This window comes from Andrographis paniculata, unplaced genomic scaffold (assembly GCF_009805555.1).
Source record: "Andrographis paniculata isolate CXL003 unplaced genomic scaffold, ASM980555v1 Contig66END, whole genome shotgun sequence".
NCBI classification, from domain to species: domain Eukaryota; kingdom Viridiplantae; phylum Streptophyta; class Magnoliopsida; order Lamiales; family Acanthaceae; genus Andrographis; species Andrographis paniculata.
In genome coordinates, this window is record NW_026137602.1 from 2,244,579 (window position 1) to 2,261,339 (window position 16,761).

The following is a 16,761-nucleotide window of genomic DNA, read 5'->3' on the forward strand; positions in this document are numbered from 1 at the left end:
ACATGATGTTTTATTCGTATTAAGAGTTTGTTTTAATTATTTGATGACATGGTTGTAATATACTCCCTCCGTTCGGTAACATTTACATTTTTTATCATTATACTTAATATTAAAAATATTCTTATATTTGTATAATTATTATACAAATGTTATTATATTTATATTATAAGATAGTGATAAAAATATTTTCATCATTTTCTTTTGATTTATACTATGTTTAATATAGTAATTAATATTTAAAAATCAATACACAAAACGTAAATATAAATTTTGTTATCGAACGAAGATAGTATTAAATATTAAAAATATTTTAGTATTAACATAATAACTAATTTTACTATAGGAGATATTAGATTTGTGTAGGATAAATAAAAATAACAAAATACATACATTTTTTAGGGAGTATGTGTATATGTGTATGATGAAAAATACGAGTGAATTGCAAAAAATATCCCACACTTATACCCTATTATCACTTTTGTCCCGTATTAATCTCCCTGGCAAAATATATCCCACATGTTTACAAAAGTCGTTATTTATGTCCTTTTATCGCGCGTGAAATTCACACCACGCGCCCTTACGCACAATCACGCGCGGCCACACGCGGTCAAATGATAGAAATAGCGACTTTTGAAAACATGTGGGATATATTTTCCCAGAGAGATAAATACAGAACAAAAGTGATAATGAGGTATACGTGTGAGATATTTTTTGCAATTTTCTCTGAAAAATACTATGTCCCTTAAATTTAAACTAGTTTTCAGTTGAGATCCTAAATATATAATTGAATTGTATTTTAGCAAGTTATCAGACAAATAAGGATGTTTTTACACTCTTATTTGAACACGAGCATATTTGCTTTAGTTTTTTTTTCCTTTCTTCTTTTTAGAAAAAACATTATAAAATGCTTCATCCGTTTTAATAAAATGTTAATTTTTTTCTATTTCGGTTTGTCTCACATAATTTGTCATTTTATTTATTAAAAATATGATTATATATTTTAATCATATTTTAAATTTCATAATTTATAATTTTTTAATATTAATTAAATTATTTAATTATTTTAATATTAATTTATAATTTTTTATTATACAATAATTATTTTAATTAATATATTTTTTAATTACTTATTAATTATACTTTATTAAAATTTCGCATTTACAATAATATGGACAATTTAGAGTGTCTGATGTAATCGGTGTCTCTAGTTCATTATTTTTTTTTATCTCTCTTATCTCTATCAAATTCACTTAACATTCAGAGTGTTTCTCCAGCTCAGTTTTGGGCTGAATTACTATGCAAACAGATTTTGGGTTGGGTGTTCAGCCCAAAACTGGGTTGTCCACTTTTTGGGGACATGCCAGACGTCTTTTTCCTATAAAACAAAAACTATAATAATTATAATTTAATAAAATATATATAATATATATATATGTTATTTTTTTTAGAAAATAAACTTTTATAATTAAAATAATTAAAATTTAGAAATATATATGTAGATATAATATAAATTTATAATCAAATTATACAAATTAATACGCATTTATATTATTATACTCCAAATTACCATCAATACGCATCAAAAATCTCCAAACTCAACTCAAACCTAAACACAAAAGAAACACAAATTCAAACTAACTTCAAAATTCAAATACAAACAAACTTCAAACCCAAATTTTCCCGACCCCCTAAAAAAACACACCCTCAAATTACTTAGTAATTGTTTAGTTTCATATATTTTTATAATTGTCTAATAATATATATTACATAATACTAGTATATTTTAATTTAATTTAAAATTATTGATTTATATAATTTTTGATAATATTATACTTCATCCGTCCTAAAATAATTTATTCATTTTTTCATTTTGATATGTCTCATAACAAAGTATATAATTCTTTTTTTAATAATTGTAATATATACCTACATTGCAAATATTCTTCTAATTTACAATATATTACACAAATGTCATTATTCTTTATCATACAATACTAATAATGTTAGTTTAGTTTTTTTACCTTTATTTTTACTATATCTCAATATAATAGTAATATTTTTAAAATTAAGTGCAAAAAGCAAATGAATATATAGATATGAGACCGATGGAATATAATTTTTATTATTATTTTGAATATTAGAATTATTGGAAATTTTAAATTATTTACATTTGAAAATTTAAATATTGAAATAAAGCTGGATTAATATATTATTAGAAAAAAATTCGTTTGCGACCATTTTGTTAAAAGAATAGGTTAAAAATTTAAACAACATTTTTAAAAACTTTTAGCTTATTGAAGAGCTTTTAGTTATTTGATCAGTAAATCGGCTAATTTTGGTGTTTGATTAATTAGTGTTTTTAATTATCTTATCGGATCCAAAAAGTTAATTTTGAAAAAGCCGTATTAGTGCGTTTCAAATTAGCTTTTTCATTTTAATTTTATTATTCCTTATTTACCCTTAAAATTAATTAATTATTTCACATATATTAATATTTTTTTATTATACAATTTATTAATTATTTAGATATATTCTAATAACTTATAAATTCATATATATAAATTTAAAATAATTATTTTTTGGAAAAAATCAATTTTGGTCAAAATATAATCAAAATTTATCAATTTTGGTCCAAATATAAAAAATCTCATCAATTTTGGTCCCAATATAACCAAAATTTATCAATTTTGGTCTCAAATATAAAAAACTCATCAATTTTAGTTCCAATATAAACAATTTCAATCAATTTTGGTCTAATTATAAACAATTATAATCAATTTTGGTCCCACCGTTAAAAAACTAACGGAAATTGCTGACGTTGACATGATGGAGGTGACGTGACAGTTGACCTGGAAAGTACACAGCCATTGACAATTATACACGGCCATGTTGTTACATGACCATGTATATTTCAGTATATAATTATACATGGCCATGTTGTTACATGACCATGTATATTTCAGTGTATAATTATACATGACCATGTTGTTACACGATCATGTACAATTATACAGGGCCACGTACATTTCTATTTTAGTTTAAAATTTTTTTTTGTTATATTTTTTTAAAAAAAATATATTTTGAATTTAAAATAGTTGATATAGTTAAAATGAACAAAATCAATAGTAATTATAATATAATTAAAATTTAGGGCCACGTACATTTCTATTTTAGTTTAAAATTTTGTCTTTTTGTTATATTTTTTTTTTTAAAAAAAATATTTTGAATTTAAAATAGTTGATATAGTTAAAATGAACAAAATCAATAGTAATTATAATATAATTAAAATTTATAAATTTTAATTCAAATATAAAAATTTATAAGATATATTCTATTGAAATGTTTTGTCTAAAATTTTATTATTCATAAAAAAAAAAAAAATCTCTTACAAACATCCAATTACACAACTATTTTTTAATTTTGTATATTATAGTAGTATTAAAAAGTAATTTATTATTTCAATACATTAATTGAATGTTTGTAAAAGAAATTTTTTTTTTGCTAAATAGTAGAATTTTAGACAAAATCTTCCAAAAGAACATACTCGATAAATACTTATATTTGAACTAAAATTGATATATTTTAAATATATTATGATTATTATTGATTTTTTTTTTCCATTTTAACTATATCAACTATTCCAAATTCACAAAACAAAAAAAATTAAAAATTAAAATATAACAAAAAATTAAAATTTTAGACCGAAACATAAAGATACACGGCCGTGTAGAATTATACATGGCCGTGTAACAACATAGTCATGTATAATTATACACTGAAATATACATAGTCATTTAACAACATGACTGTGTATAATTGTACATGGCCGTGTGACAACATGACCATGTATAATTATACTCTGAAATATACATGGTCATGTTAACAACATGGCCGTGTATAATTGTATATGACCGTTTATAATTTTACATGGCCGTGTAACAACATGACCATGTATAATTATACACTGAAATATACATAACCATGTAACAACATGGCCGTGTACTTTCCAGCTCAACTGCCACGTCAGTAATTTCTGTTAGTTTTTTAACGGTGTGACCAAAATTGATTAGCATTGTTTATAATTGGACCAAAATTGATTGAAATTGTTTATATTGAGACTAAAATTGATAAGTTTTTTATATTTGGACCAAAATTGATAAATTTTGGTTATATTGAAACCAAAATTGATGAGTTTTTTTATACTGAGACCAAAATTGATTTTTTCTCTTATTTTTTATATATCAATTATCTTATTTATATATATACTAGAACACGCTCTTGCGCGGTATACCGCGCGACTATTCTATAATGTAATGTAGTGAAACATTATTTATTTGAAATATAAACTGTAAAACAAAAATACAATCGAATTATTTGCGCTCAGGTCGGTTGGTCCTCGGTGGTTGGTCTGGTCGGTTGGTCAAGTGGGTTGGTTAGCTGTCGGATAGGCAGGTCGGAAGGTCCTCGGTCGGTTGGTCTGGTCGGTTGGTCCTCGGTCGGTTGGTTAGCGGTCGGATAGACAGGTCGGAAGGTCCTCGGTTGGTTGGTCTGGTCGGATGGTTGGCGGTCGGACAGACAGGTCTGATGGTCAGCAGGTCGGACAGACAGGTCTGATGGTCTGCGGTCGGATAAAGTAGGTCAGCTGGTCTGCGGTCGGATAGGCAAGTCAGCTGGTCCGCAGGCGGATAGATTGAGATAAGAAGGGTGACCCTGCATCTCTAGTTTTGAAATGTCAAAAATAGCAAAGATATTTCAACTTTGATAATTGTTACGCACAAATAATAATAATAATAATAATAATAATAATAATAATAATAATAAAAATAAGGATAGCAGAATCTTAAAGGAAGTTAGATACAAAGTCGGGTGGAAATGGAGAAAAATTTGCGCTCAGGTTGGTTGGTCGGATGGTCAGATGGGTTGGTTAGCGGTCGGATAGGCAGGTCGGAAGGTCTTCGGTCGGTTGGTATGGTCGGCTGGTCCTCGGTAGGATGGTTAGGGTTTAGGGTTTAGGGTTTAGGGTTTAGGGTCGGTCGGTTAGCGGTGGGATAGGCAGGTCGGAAGGTCCTCGGTCGGATTGTTAGCGGTCGGACAGACAGGTCGATGATCTGCGGTCGGATAAAGTAGGTCGGCTGGTCTGCGGTCGGATAAAGTAGGTCGGCTGGTCTGCGGTCGGATAAAGTAGGTCGGCTAGTCTGCGGTCGGATAGGCAAGTCAGCTGGTCCGCAGACGGATAGATTGAGATAAGAAGAGTGACCCTGCATCTCTTTATGAGTTTTGAAATGTCAAAAATAGCAAGGATATTTTAACTCTGATAATTGTTACGCACAAAAAATAATAATAATAATAAAAATAAGGATAGCAGGATCTTAAAGGAAGTTAGACATGAAGTCGGGTGAAAAAGGAGAAAAATTTGTGCTTAAGTCGGTTGGTCAGGTGGGTTGGTCGGATGGTCAGGTGGGTTGGTTAGCGGTCGGATAGGCAGGTCGGAAGGTCCTCGGTCGGATGATCAGGTGGGTTGGTTAGCGGTGGGATAGGTAGGTCGGAAGGTCCTTGGTCGGTTGGTCCTCGGTCGGATGGTTAGCGGTCGGACAGACATGTCTCATGGTCTGCGGTCGGATAAAGTAGGTCGGCTGGTCTACGATCGGATAGGCAAGTCAGCTGGTCCGCAGACGGATAGACTGAGATAAGAAGGTGACCCTGCATCTCTTTATGAGTTTTGAAATGTCAAAAATAGTAAGGATATTTCAACTTTGATAATTGTTACGCACAAAAAATAATAATAATAAAAATAAAAATAAGGATAGCAGGATCTTAAAGGAAGTTAGACACGAAGTCGGGTGGAAAAGGAGAAAAATTTGCGCTCAGGTCGGAAGGTCCTCGGTCGGATGATCAGGTCGGTTGGTTAGCGGTCGGATAGGCAGGTCAGAAGGTCCTCGGTCGGTTGGTATGGTCGGCTGGTCCTCGGTAGGATGGTTAGGGTTTAGGGTTTAGGGTCGGTCGGTTAGCGGTGGGATAGGCAGGTCGAAAGGTCCTCGGTCGGATTGTTAGCGGTCGGACAGACAGGTCGATGATCTGCGGTCGGATAAAGTAGGTCGGCTGGTCTGCGGTCGGATAAAGTAGGTCGGCTGGTCTGCGGTCGGATAAAGTAGGTCGGCTAGTCTGCGGTCGGATAGGCAAGTCAGCTGGTCCGCAGACGGATAGATTGAGATAAGAAGAGTGACCCTACATCTCTTTATGAGTTTTGAAATGTCAAAAATAGCAAGGATATTTTAACTCTGATAATTGTTACGCACAAAAAATAATAATAATAATAAAAATAAGGATAGCAGGATCTTAAAGGAAGTTAGACATGAAGTCGGGTGAAAAAGGAGAAAAATTTGTGCTTAAGTCGGTTGGTCAGGTGGGTTGGTCGGATGGTCAGGTGGGTTGGTTAGCGGTCGGATAGGCAGGTCGGAAGGTCCTCGGTCGGATGATCAGGTCGGTTGGTTAGCGGTGGGATAGGTAGGTCGGAAGGTCCTTGGTCGGTTGGTCCTCGGTCGGATGGTTAGCGGTCGGACAGACATGTCTCATGGTCTGCGGTCGGATAAAGTAGGTCGGCTGGTCTACGATCGGATAGGCAAGTCAGCTGGTCCGCAGACGGATAGACTGAGATAAGAAGAGTGACCCTACATCTCTTTATGAGTTTTGAAATGTCAAAAATAGCAAGGATATTTTAACTCTGATAATTGTTACGCACAAAAAATAATAATAATAATAAAAATAAGGATAGCAGGATCTTAAAGGAAGTTAGACATGAAGTCGGGTGAAAAAGGAGAAAAATTTGTGCTTAAGTCGGTTGGTCAGGTGGGTTGGTCGGATGGTCAGGTGGGTTGGTTAGCGGTCGGATAGGCAGGTCGGAAGGTCCTTGGTCGGATGATCAGGTCGGTTGGTTAGCGGTGGGATAGGTAGGTCGGAAGGTCCTTGGTCGGTTGGTCCTCGGTCGGATGGTTAGCGGTCGGACAGACATGTCTCATGGTCTGCGGTCGGATAAAGTAGGTCGGCTGGTCTACGATCGGATAGGCAAGTCAGCTGGTCCGCAGACGGATAGACTGAGATAAGAAGGTGACCATGCATCTCTTTATGAGTTTTGAAATGTCAAAAATAGCAAGGATATTTCAACTTTGATAATTGTTACGCACAAAAAATAATAATAATAAAAATAAAAATAAGGATAGCAGGATCTTAAAAGAAGTTAGACACGAAGTCGGGTGGAAAAGGAGAAAAATTTGCGCTCAGGTCGGAAGGTCCTCGGTCGGTTGGTCCTCGGTCGGATGATCAGGTCGGTTGGTTAGCGGTCGGATAGGCAGGTCAGAAGGTCCTCGGTCGGTTGGTATGGTCGGCTGGTCCTCGGTAGGATGGTTAGCGGTCGGACAGACAGGTCTGATGGTGGTCTGCAGTCGGATAGGCAAGTCAGCTGGTCCGCAGGCGGGTAGACTGAGATAAGAAGGGTGACCTGCATCTCTTTATGAGTTTTGAAATGTCAAAAATAGCAATGATATTTCAACTTTGATAATTGTTACGCACAAATAATAATAATAATAATAATAATAATAATAATAATAAGGATAGCAGGATCTGAAAGGAAGTTAGACACGAAGTCGGGTGGAAAATGAGAAAAATTTGCGCTCAGGTCGGTTGGTCAGGTCGGTTGGTCGGATGGTCAGGTAGGTTGGTTAGCGGTCGGATAGGCAGGTTGGAAGGTCCTCGGTCGGTTGTTCTGGTCAGTTGGTCCTCGGTCGGATGATCAGGTCGGTTGGTTAGCGGTCGGATAGGCAAGTCGGAAGGTCCTCGGTCGGTTGATCTGGTCGGTTGGTCCTTGGTCGGATGGTTAGCGTTCGGACAGACAGGTCTGATGGTCAGAAGGTCGGACAGACATTTCTGATGGTCTGCGGTCGGATAAAGTAGGTCGGCTGGTCTGCGGTCGCAAAGGCAAGTCAGCTGGTCCGCAGTCGGATAGACAGGTCGCTTGGTGGGTGCGGCCAAGGAGTCTTTTGGTCTACCGATTGGTCTCTGGATTGGTTGGGTGGGCTATTTGAGTTCTGGAACTGGTGGAGGCGTTTGGCGAGGCGGTTGATGTAACTGACCTGACGACGTTCCAAAACGTTTCGTCTTGGGCGGTTGACGACGGTTCCAAAACGTCTTTTCAAGCCAGTACAAAGGTAGGTTAAGGGCTAAATTGTCATTTTTGAAATGAGGGGTAAGATAGACTTTTCAAGTGGCAGATCCGTACAAACTCGTATTTATAATATAATTTTTTATTTTTTAGAATAAAAATAATATAAAAATATTAATATTATTGAGTCAATTATATAGTACTTTTTATCACATAATATTTTTATTAAAAATAATATATTTATTTAAAATTATAAATTTAATATAAATATATATTAATTAAAAACTAATATAATAAAAATATATATATTAATAATTTTTATTCTTTTATATTTATACTATTTCTAGTGAAAAAAAAAAAATATTTTTCAATAAACTTGCATTAATTTTTTACAAAATATTTTTAAAATAATAAAAAAAATATCTTAATAAAATTTTTCTAATTTTTAAAATTAATAATAAAATTCTAAAAAAGTTTGCCCACAAAAAAATTCAAGTAAATATAACACTTTAATACAAACAATTAATCAAATCAGCTAGTCAAACAAACTAATCGGATCAACTAACAACTAATTGTCGAGCACAACTCTTAAGTTATATTTCTGTAGATAAATTATTAATAAAAATTTAAAATTCTAAATTTTGGATAATAATTAATTATTTATTTATTTTTATAAAAAGTAATGGGCGTGGTTACTCATTTTTTTAATTATTTTATTATATTAAAATCTAATTTTACATTTAAAATACATATTTATATTAAATAAAACAATTATTCCAAAACAAAATTTTATTATTCAAAATCAAAACCAAAAACCATAATTTTACAAGTAAACACACCCAATAATCTTTTTTAAAAAAAAGATAATATCGACCTCTAAATTGTAATTATTAATAGAGATAACAAGTCTCATGGTAAAAATACAAAAGGTAATAGTAATAAAGATAACAACTGTAAAATAGGGCTAAGGAGTTCTCAAATCTAATTAAAAACCAAACATTAGATAAATAATTTTTTGGGAGGTTTTTTTAAATTTGGAAGTTTGGAAAAAAAAGAACAAAAAAAAGTAAAAAACTTAGTATGTTTTTTGAAAAATAAGTAATATTAAATGGGTGAAAGTGTGTTGGGTAAACAAAACCCTAATTTATTCTGAATTAATCGATCTATTATGATAATTGTCGTGCATACCATTTATTTTCCAACTATTTCAAACGGGTATGTTTGTTTGGAAGATTGAATTTTAAATACACTGTTCATCCCAATTTTTTTTTTTCCAAAAATATCAAATCAAAATCCATTTTTTATTTTTTATATTATACTAAAAATCAATTTTATATTCAAAACAGCATAACACTTATTTATATTACATCATACAACTATTCAAATCTCAAATCAAAATTCAAACCCCAAACAAACACACCCTAAAAGTATTTATTATAACTCTATGCAAGATCCGATCTAACTTTGAAATTTAGAGGAATATTCGCATATTAAAACTAAAATTATTTATATAAAAAAAAAAACCCGCCTTGACTCACGGGTCCAGGACAAAGGCGAGACAAGTGGCGGGCTATACGGGGCCCGCCACTACGCAAGATTCAATTTCAGCCGCACGATCTAATAGATGGTTCCAGAACCTGAAAAACACACTCGCGATAATTCCAACTTTATCACGCGAAACAAGGGGTGGTCAACGAAAGTCAGTCATCCAAATCAACGGTCCAGATCATTCTACAGCCTCACACCGATCATCTCGGTCCACTGCACCAAAATGCTCTGTAGAAAAACCACGAAGCTTTCCTCTTACATAAATATCTAAAACCCTTAGACACAGTTCACTACTTCGATCGGTCCGTCGCAGCTCAGCAGTCTCTCGAAAGCTCTCTCCTACAGCGGAAATGAGTAATTTTCTGTTTTTGGTGTTTTCCATTTTTTGGATGAGTTTGCTGTAGTTGATCTGCTTTGGTTTTTGAGTTACTGGCGTCTGATTTGTGTTTTTGGTTTGTTTCTGATGCAGCAATCAAGATCGGAATCAACGGTATAGATCTGAACCTTACGGTTATGGATGTGATTTATTTTTGTTTTTTTTTTGTTTGATGCTTTTATTTTTATAATATGTTTGGATCGTGATTTGAATATTTGTTTATTGTTTGCTTGCTTGCTTGATTTGTGAAGGATTTGGAAGGATCGGCCGTTTGGTGGCTAGGGTTGCTTTTCAAAGAGACGATGTTGAGGTTGTTGCTATCAACGATCCGTTCATCAATGTTGACTACATGGTATTTCGATCTCTCTTGCCTTTTCAACCCTTAGTTGGATTCTCTTACATTTTTTAATTTTTTGAAGTTTCTGCTTGCTGGTTAGATCTGTTGTGTAGTATTACTCTGATTTAGATTAATGGATCTGACAAGTCTCTTAACTTCATATAGTCTATTGAAGTATTTCTTATGATTTGTATGGGGCTTTTCTTTCGATTTATCTTTGTTTAACCTGTATTTGCAGACCTATATGTTCAAGTACGACACTGTCCATGGCCAGTGGAAGCACCATGAATTGAAGGCGGGTAAGGATGGAAAAACCCTTCTCTTCGGTGAGAAGCCTGTGACTGTTTTCGGCATCAGGTCTGTACTCTGTCGTAAAACATTCGGTTGAAACATGTTGTGGATTGCTTGGTTTTGTGACTGATTGTTGACTTGTGAAACTCTAATAGAAATCCTGATGAGATTCCGTGGGGTGAGACTGGTGCGGAATACATTGTGGAATCGACTGGAGTGTTCACCGACAAGGACAAAGCTGCAGCCCATCTGAAGGTATGATTTGTGTTAATTCTGATATTCCAAATTTGCAACTTCTTTATTCTTAACAATTTTATGGGTGAAAATGAACATGTGCTGGAGTGATCGATCATAGTTATTCATTGATTTATTGAACATCTTTCTTTTGTTTGATCACCAGGGTGGTGCCAAGAAGGTTGTGATTTCTGCACCCAGCAAGGATGCTCCCATGTTTGTGGTTGGAGTCAATGAGAAGTCATACACACCTGACCTCGACGTTGTTTCTAATGCTAGCTGCACCACAAATTGCCTTGCACCTCTGGCCAAGGCATGCCAACAGTTTTTCATTATCTTGTTTGATGTTTAGCATTTTGATCCATCTCTAACTAGTTGATTTCCCCAAATTTCAGGTCATTAATGATAGGTTCGGTATTGTTGAAGGTCTTATGACCACCGTCCACGCCATAACAGGTATGTGTAGTTTCATGTCTCATTATTATTTTTAATTTCCATGGAAGATACTGATTTTCTATCTCTTGTTCTCTTCAGCCACTCAGAAGACTGTTGATGGACCATCAGCGAAGGACTGGAGAGGCGGCAGAGCTGCTTCATTCAACATCATTCCTAGCAGCACTGGTGCAGCCAAGGTATTTAAATCTGAAGATTGTTCTGGTGATTTTTGTTGATGATTTCAAGATTCTCAATCTACTTGTGAGCCTCCTTGAATTTCTAATTATCTCTTATTGCAAATTTTGATGTTTTTATTGTTTACATTCTAGGCTGTTGGCAAAGTTCTTCCTGCCCTTAATGGAAAATTGACCGGCATGGCATTCCGTGTCCCTACTGTTGATGTTTCCGTGGTCGATCTCACCGTGAGACTTGAAAAGCCAGCTACTTATGAACAAATTAAAGCCGCTATCAAGTAAGCATGCCGATTCTATTCAGTGTTACAAATACCTATTTTCTTTCTCGTGGATTAACTTTTAAATCCCTACCATTGTAATTACGTGTGATATATTTTTCTGTAGGGAGGAATCGGAAGGAAGTTTGAAGGGAATCTTGGGCTATGTTGACGAGGATCTTGTATCCACAGACTTCTTGGGTGATAACAGGTAAACTTTCGGCTTCTCTTTACTCCAAAGACATGATATCATTGCCAATCGGCCTCACTTTTTTGGTGATTCTTGGAACTTTAGGTCAAGCATATTCGATGCCAAGGCTGGAATTGCTTTGAATGATAACTTCGCCAAGCTTGTCGCATGGTACGACAACGAATGGGGTTACAGGTAATTCGAGTGCATCCTTTGAATCTAATTCCATACGTCGTCGACACTACAGTTCGCTTTTGCTGATTCTATAATACTAAATTTCTTTGCAGCACTCGCGTGGTTGATCTGATCAAGCACATGGCCTCCGTTCAGAAGTAAATTTGTCTGCGCGGCTACGGCATTGCTAATCTCGGATGAGTCTTTGTTAGAATAAAGAGCGCTCTCTCTGTTTAGCGACAATCAACTACAGTGTGTGGCTTGTTTTTTAAGTCAAATTTGCTGCTTCATTTATAATCTTATGAGACGACTGATGCTCTCTCTAGTTTTTGAAGAATTTTGTGGATGCTGTTTTGTCGAATCTATGATATTTTCGAACCCCTTTCCTTTTGCCTGCTTGAAATAATTGTTATTGTGTCCCGGTTCGATTCTTGGCCCTTTTTAGGTGTGAAGAGGCAGAGGCAGAGGCTCTCCATGTTTGAACTTCTTTTTAATCACTTTCTGTGGCTATGGCAGAATGGTTGGGCGGTTGGTCAGTTCGCCCCCCGGCGACTTTTGAAAGGTAATCTCGTGGTGTGGCTATGGCTCTCTTATTTGATGGGGACAGTTGTGATGGTCACTTGTTGTCTACCAATGGACAGGTAATTCTACCTCAGTTCTTGTTTTGGATAAGATATCTTGTTCAATATTTGAATGATCATGACTGGAAAATCTTGGCTGTCTTTTGGTAATGTCTTGAAATTGTTTTTGTTGTTTTGAGGAGTTTGGTGAGATTTGTAGGAGAAATAAACAATAGAAAAATGAGTATTAACATGATAGTGAAAATATGTGACCAGAGCTGGCTTTTTATTTATTTATTGAAAAATATGTGGTATTTACTTGTTGTCACTTTTAGAAAGGGTTTTTGGAGTTTTGGAAGAAGTAACTAGTGTATTTGATTATATGTTTTTTAAAGAGAAAAAATATACTTCTTCTGTCTTATTAATTGGGTTGTGCAAGGTATTTAAAGAATATTGATATTATATTAGTAGTCGGTAAAAATTATGTATAAAAGATTTCTTTGTTTTGTATTAGTGTAAAAAGTAGCGGCAATTGTGTAATAAAAATGAAAAAAAATGGAGTTACACTTACAAAATGGAGTGGAGTTTTTGTGGTATTTTTTATATTTTTGGTATTTTTTTGGTGTATTATGTAATTTTAATTTTTTAGTAGATATATAATTTTATATTTTAAAAAGTTGTATGTAATTTTATTTTTTTTTGAAAAATAATGTATAATTTTATTTTTTAAAAGTGAGATAATTTTAGTTTTTGGAAAGTAATATATAATTTTATTTTTTAAATGTTAATTTTTATATATGTAATTTTTAAATAATTATAAATTATATGTGTATGGATCTAATGTAAAAATAAATTAAAGTTGGGATTAATTTATAAATATGAAAAGTTATATAAAATAATATAAAAGAGGAATATACAGGGAATTGGAGTAAAATTATTGTAGATCAATTACATTTTGACTGTAGCAACTGAACTGAAAAAATGGAGTGGAGGATTGGAGATGAACTGAAAAAATAGAGTGGAGAGGGTTGGAGATGGTCCTATGTAAATAAGGCTATTGTTTTTGTATAGACATAAACGGTACTAGAGGGAGTATTTGATGTGTTTGGTTTTTAAAAAATTAAATAGTGTCAAATGAAAAAATTTATAGTGCAAGTAAAGTTTGGTTTTTTTTTTAAAAAAAAAAAATTAATATATTAAATACATTTGTTATTTTATATTATTTACATAATTTTTTATATTTTATATAAAAAAAATATTTTTTAAACAATTTTACTAAATAAAGACACTACATTTCTTATAAATAACTATTAGAAAGTACTTAGAATCTATCAAAATTTCTTTTACTTCCATTTTTTAAAATATTTATATTTTATGTTAATAATCAATTAATATGATATTATATTTTAAAATTCATTTAATTTAAATGGCTATATTTGGCGGTTGAGGAACTATGCAATAATTAGAGTCGTTGAAATGTTGTGAAATAGGTTGGTTGGTTGGATGGTTGGTTTTAATATAAATTTAGATTTTTTTATTTGAATTTAATTTAAATGATATTGCACATATTATGTTTTATAAATTTTTTTTTAATTGTTTTTTTTTTTTTTTTTTGCTGAAATTATGAAGATGGAGTAGTGATATATTTTGTTTGAAATAAAAAAACAAACAAATATGTTTTGTCCACCTTTTGTTTTGTGGAAATCGATTTCAATGGAAATGGTGGGTCAATTATTGGGTAGAATTGAATTACCACCTTTGTTTACATTGTCAATATGTTTTAAGTAGTTCACTTTGGTATTGTCAACTTGATCAAGTAGCCTTTGCTTTAATTTGTGTTTGACTAGATAATATAAAAAGGAAGACTTAGAGCAAATATATTATATTAATTTTGAAGCCAAATAAGAGATGGTTCGATATGATATACCGTATTTTTTTTTTGTTAGAAATACATAAGAATTTTAAAATATAATTAATTAATACAATCAAATAATTAAAAAAATAAAAATCCGTTGACACAATCTGATTGGTCATTTAGAAAACAATCTACAATCCCATTTCAAACATCACAGATCAATCCCAGTCAGCCAATCCATATAAAATTTACTATAATCAAATATCTTTAAAAAAAAAAAAATCTCCACAAAATTCAAGTATTTGACCATATTCACTTCTCAAAATTCTCCATAAACTCCAAGAAAAAAGAAATCAAATTAAAAATATAACTCGATCATCCAATTCAAAATTTGAAAACACTAACTCCAATACCTTATCATTAAATGTTAAATATGTTAAATCTGTTATATTGAATTAATTTAAAATGATAGACAAAAGAATTTAAAATAAATTGAATATAATAAATTCAATCAAATTTTATATAATAGTGGAATAAATTAAAATATCTTATTTTGCAAATAACATAATCATTTATTTTGAAAAAAAAAAACATTTAAATACTTTAACTTTGTTATCATAGTCATTGCCAACATCTAACAACAATACATAGAATTTTTTATTACAAAATATTAAAATATTTTAATAGACTTAATAAATAAAAACTACAAAACTTACAAGTTTATTAGAAAGATTCTTTAGCCGGAATCGAAGTTAGAGAATGATTTCGAATATTTTTTATACCTATAAAAGATACATAAAATTTTATTAATATATTGTACAAACATAAATAATTTTAAATAAAAATTACTTAAATATAATATTATAAATTAAATCTCTTACTTATTTCGATTTCTTCAATTTCTTTGTAAAATTCTAGATCATCATCGGTTGGAACATTATAGAAATTCATCTCATTGGTTTTCAACCAATCATTAGTCCACACTAATGTTTCTACCATTTTAGCTTTTAAATTACTTCTTAAAAGATTCATAACTCGTTTTCCCAAATGAAAAGGAGACACATTAGCCATCGTTGAACTTGGAATTGTAAAAATATACTTAGCAATAGTTGAAAGAATAGGATGCTTAGTTTCACTTTCCTTCCATCACTAAAATATATTGAAACATGAATTAGATCGTTTCTCAATATCATCCGCCAAATATTTGTCAACTTCATTAGATATCTTTTTAAGATGATCTTATTCATTTTGTGCATTTATACATTCAAATAATTCATTACAAAAGCCACCACACCGCTGAAAAACCATCTTCACTACTGCACTTTATCTACATATTATACCCCCCGCAGATGAAGTTTCAACCTTTCCCTTGTACTCCGTTCACAAAATTATCAAATTATTCTTAACAGTATCAACAACAACTTTTTGAATCTTTTGAGAACTTCCTTCCAATATCTTGATGCTCGCTTTAATTACCTGATGTTTGTTTATTGGATTCAAAACCTTGTCAATTAAAATCAAGGGATTCATATTATCCCAACTCCCCTAACACATATCAATTTTAACTTCATTGCACTTGCAACATTTCTACGAGATAATTGTGAAGTAGTTCATATAAAATAAACAGAAGTACATACAATGTTCATTACATTATATGGTGATTTTTACTTGTCGCGCGGTCAATCAAATATTTTACATATTCCGTTATCATAATTTAATGTAATACAGGGGAATGGATCGTCTCCACAGGGATTGTGTGATTCACTCTTTCATATTCTAATGCAGTAAATAATATGAGGATTTTCTTGTATTATCTAATGAAGATAAAATAACAAAGCAACTAAATTAAGTGAGAACTGGCTATTAAGGGGATGTCTGGTTCAAGGGATATGCAATTATGGCAATTCTGTTTTGTCATTGATTCAAAAAGTTAGTTCTTATTAAAGTATCTTAAATTGGTTATAGTTATCAACAAGCTCTGACAACCAATTTTTCTTTACCGTGTAGGTAATTAAGGTACGGTCGTTAACTACCCCTAATTAAGCTAATAAACCTAGGTACGCTCATAGGAAATATTGTCTAATCGCATTATAATCTAGAAAAATTCAATTCAAAACAATTACTACCTAATAGGAGCAGTTAGATTTCATTATCT

The 16,761-nt window shown here is 32.1% G+C and overlaps 1 protein-coding gene across 1 annotated transcript; it reads left to right on the top strand.

Moving 5' to 3' along the window:
• Positions 1 to 9,911: 9,911 nt before the first annotated feature.
• LOC127263213 (glyceraldehyde-3-phosphate dehydrogenase 2, cytosolic) lies at positions 9,912 to 12,581 on the top strand. Its single transcript, XM_051292247.1, has 12 exons — positions 9,912 to 10,057; positions 10,173 to 10,193; positions 10,331 to 10,431; positions 10,655 to 10,773; positions 10,863 to 10,962; positions 11,108 to 11,254; positions 11,337 to 11,397; positions 11,476 to 11,573; positions 11,706 to 11,848; positions 11,955 to 12,038; positions 12,123 to 12,212; positions 12,305 to 12,581. Exons 1-12 carry the CDS (start codon positions 10,054 to 10,056, stop codon positions 12,351 to 12,353), a joined length of 1,017 nt encoding a protein of 338 aa, XP_051148204.1. The 5' UTR covers positions 9,912 to 10,053; the 3' UTR covers positions 12,354 to 12,581.
• The last annotated feature ends 4,180 nt before the right edge of the window (positions 12,582 to 16,761 follow it).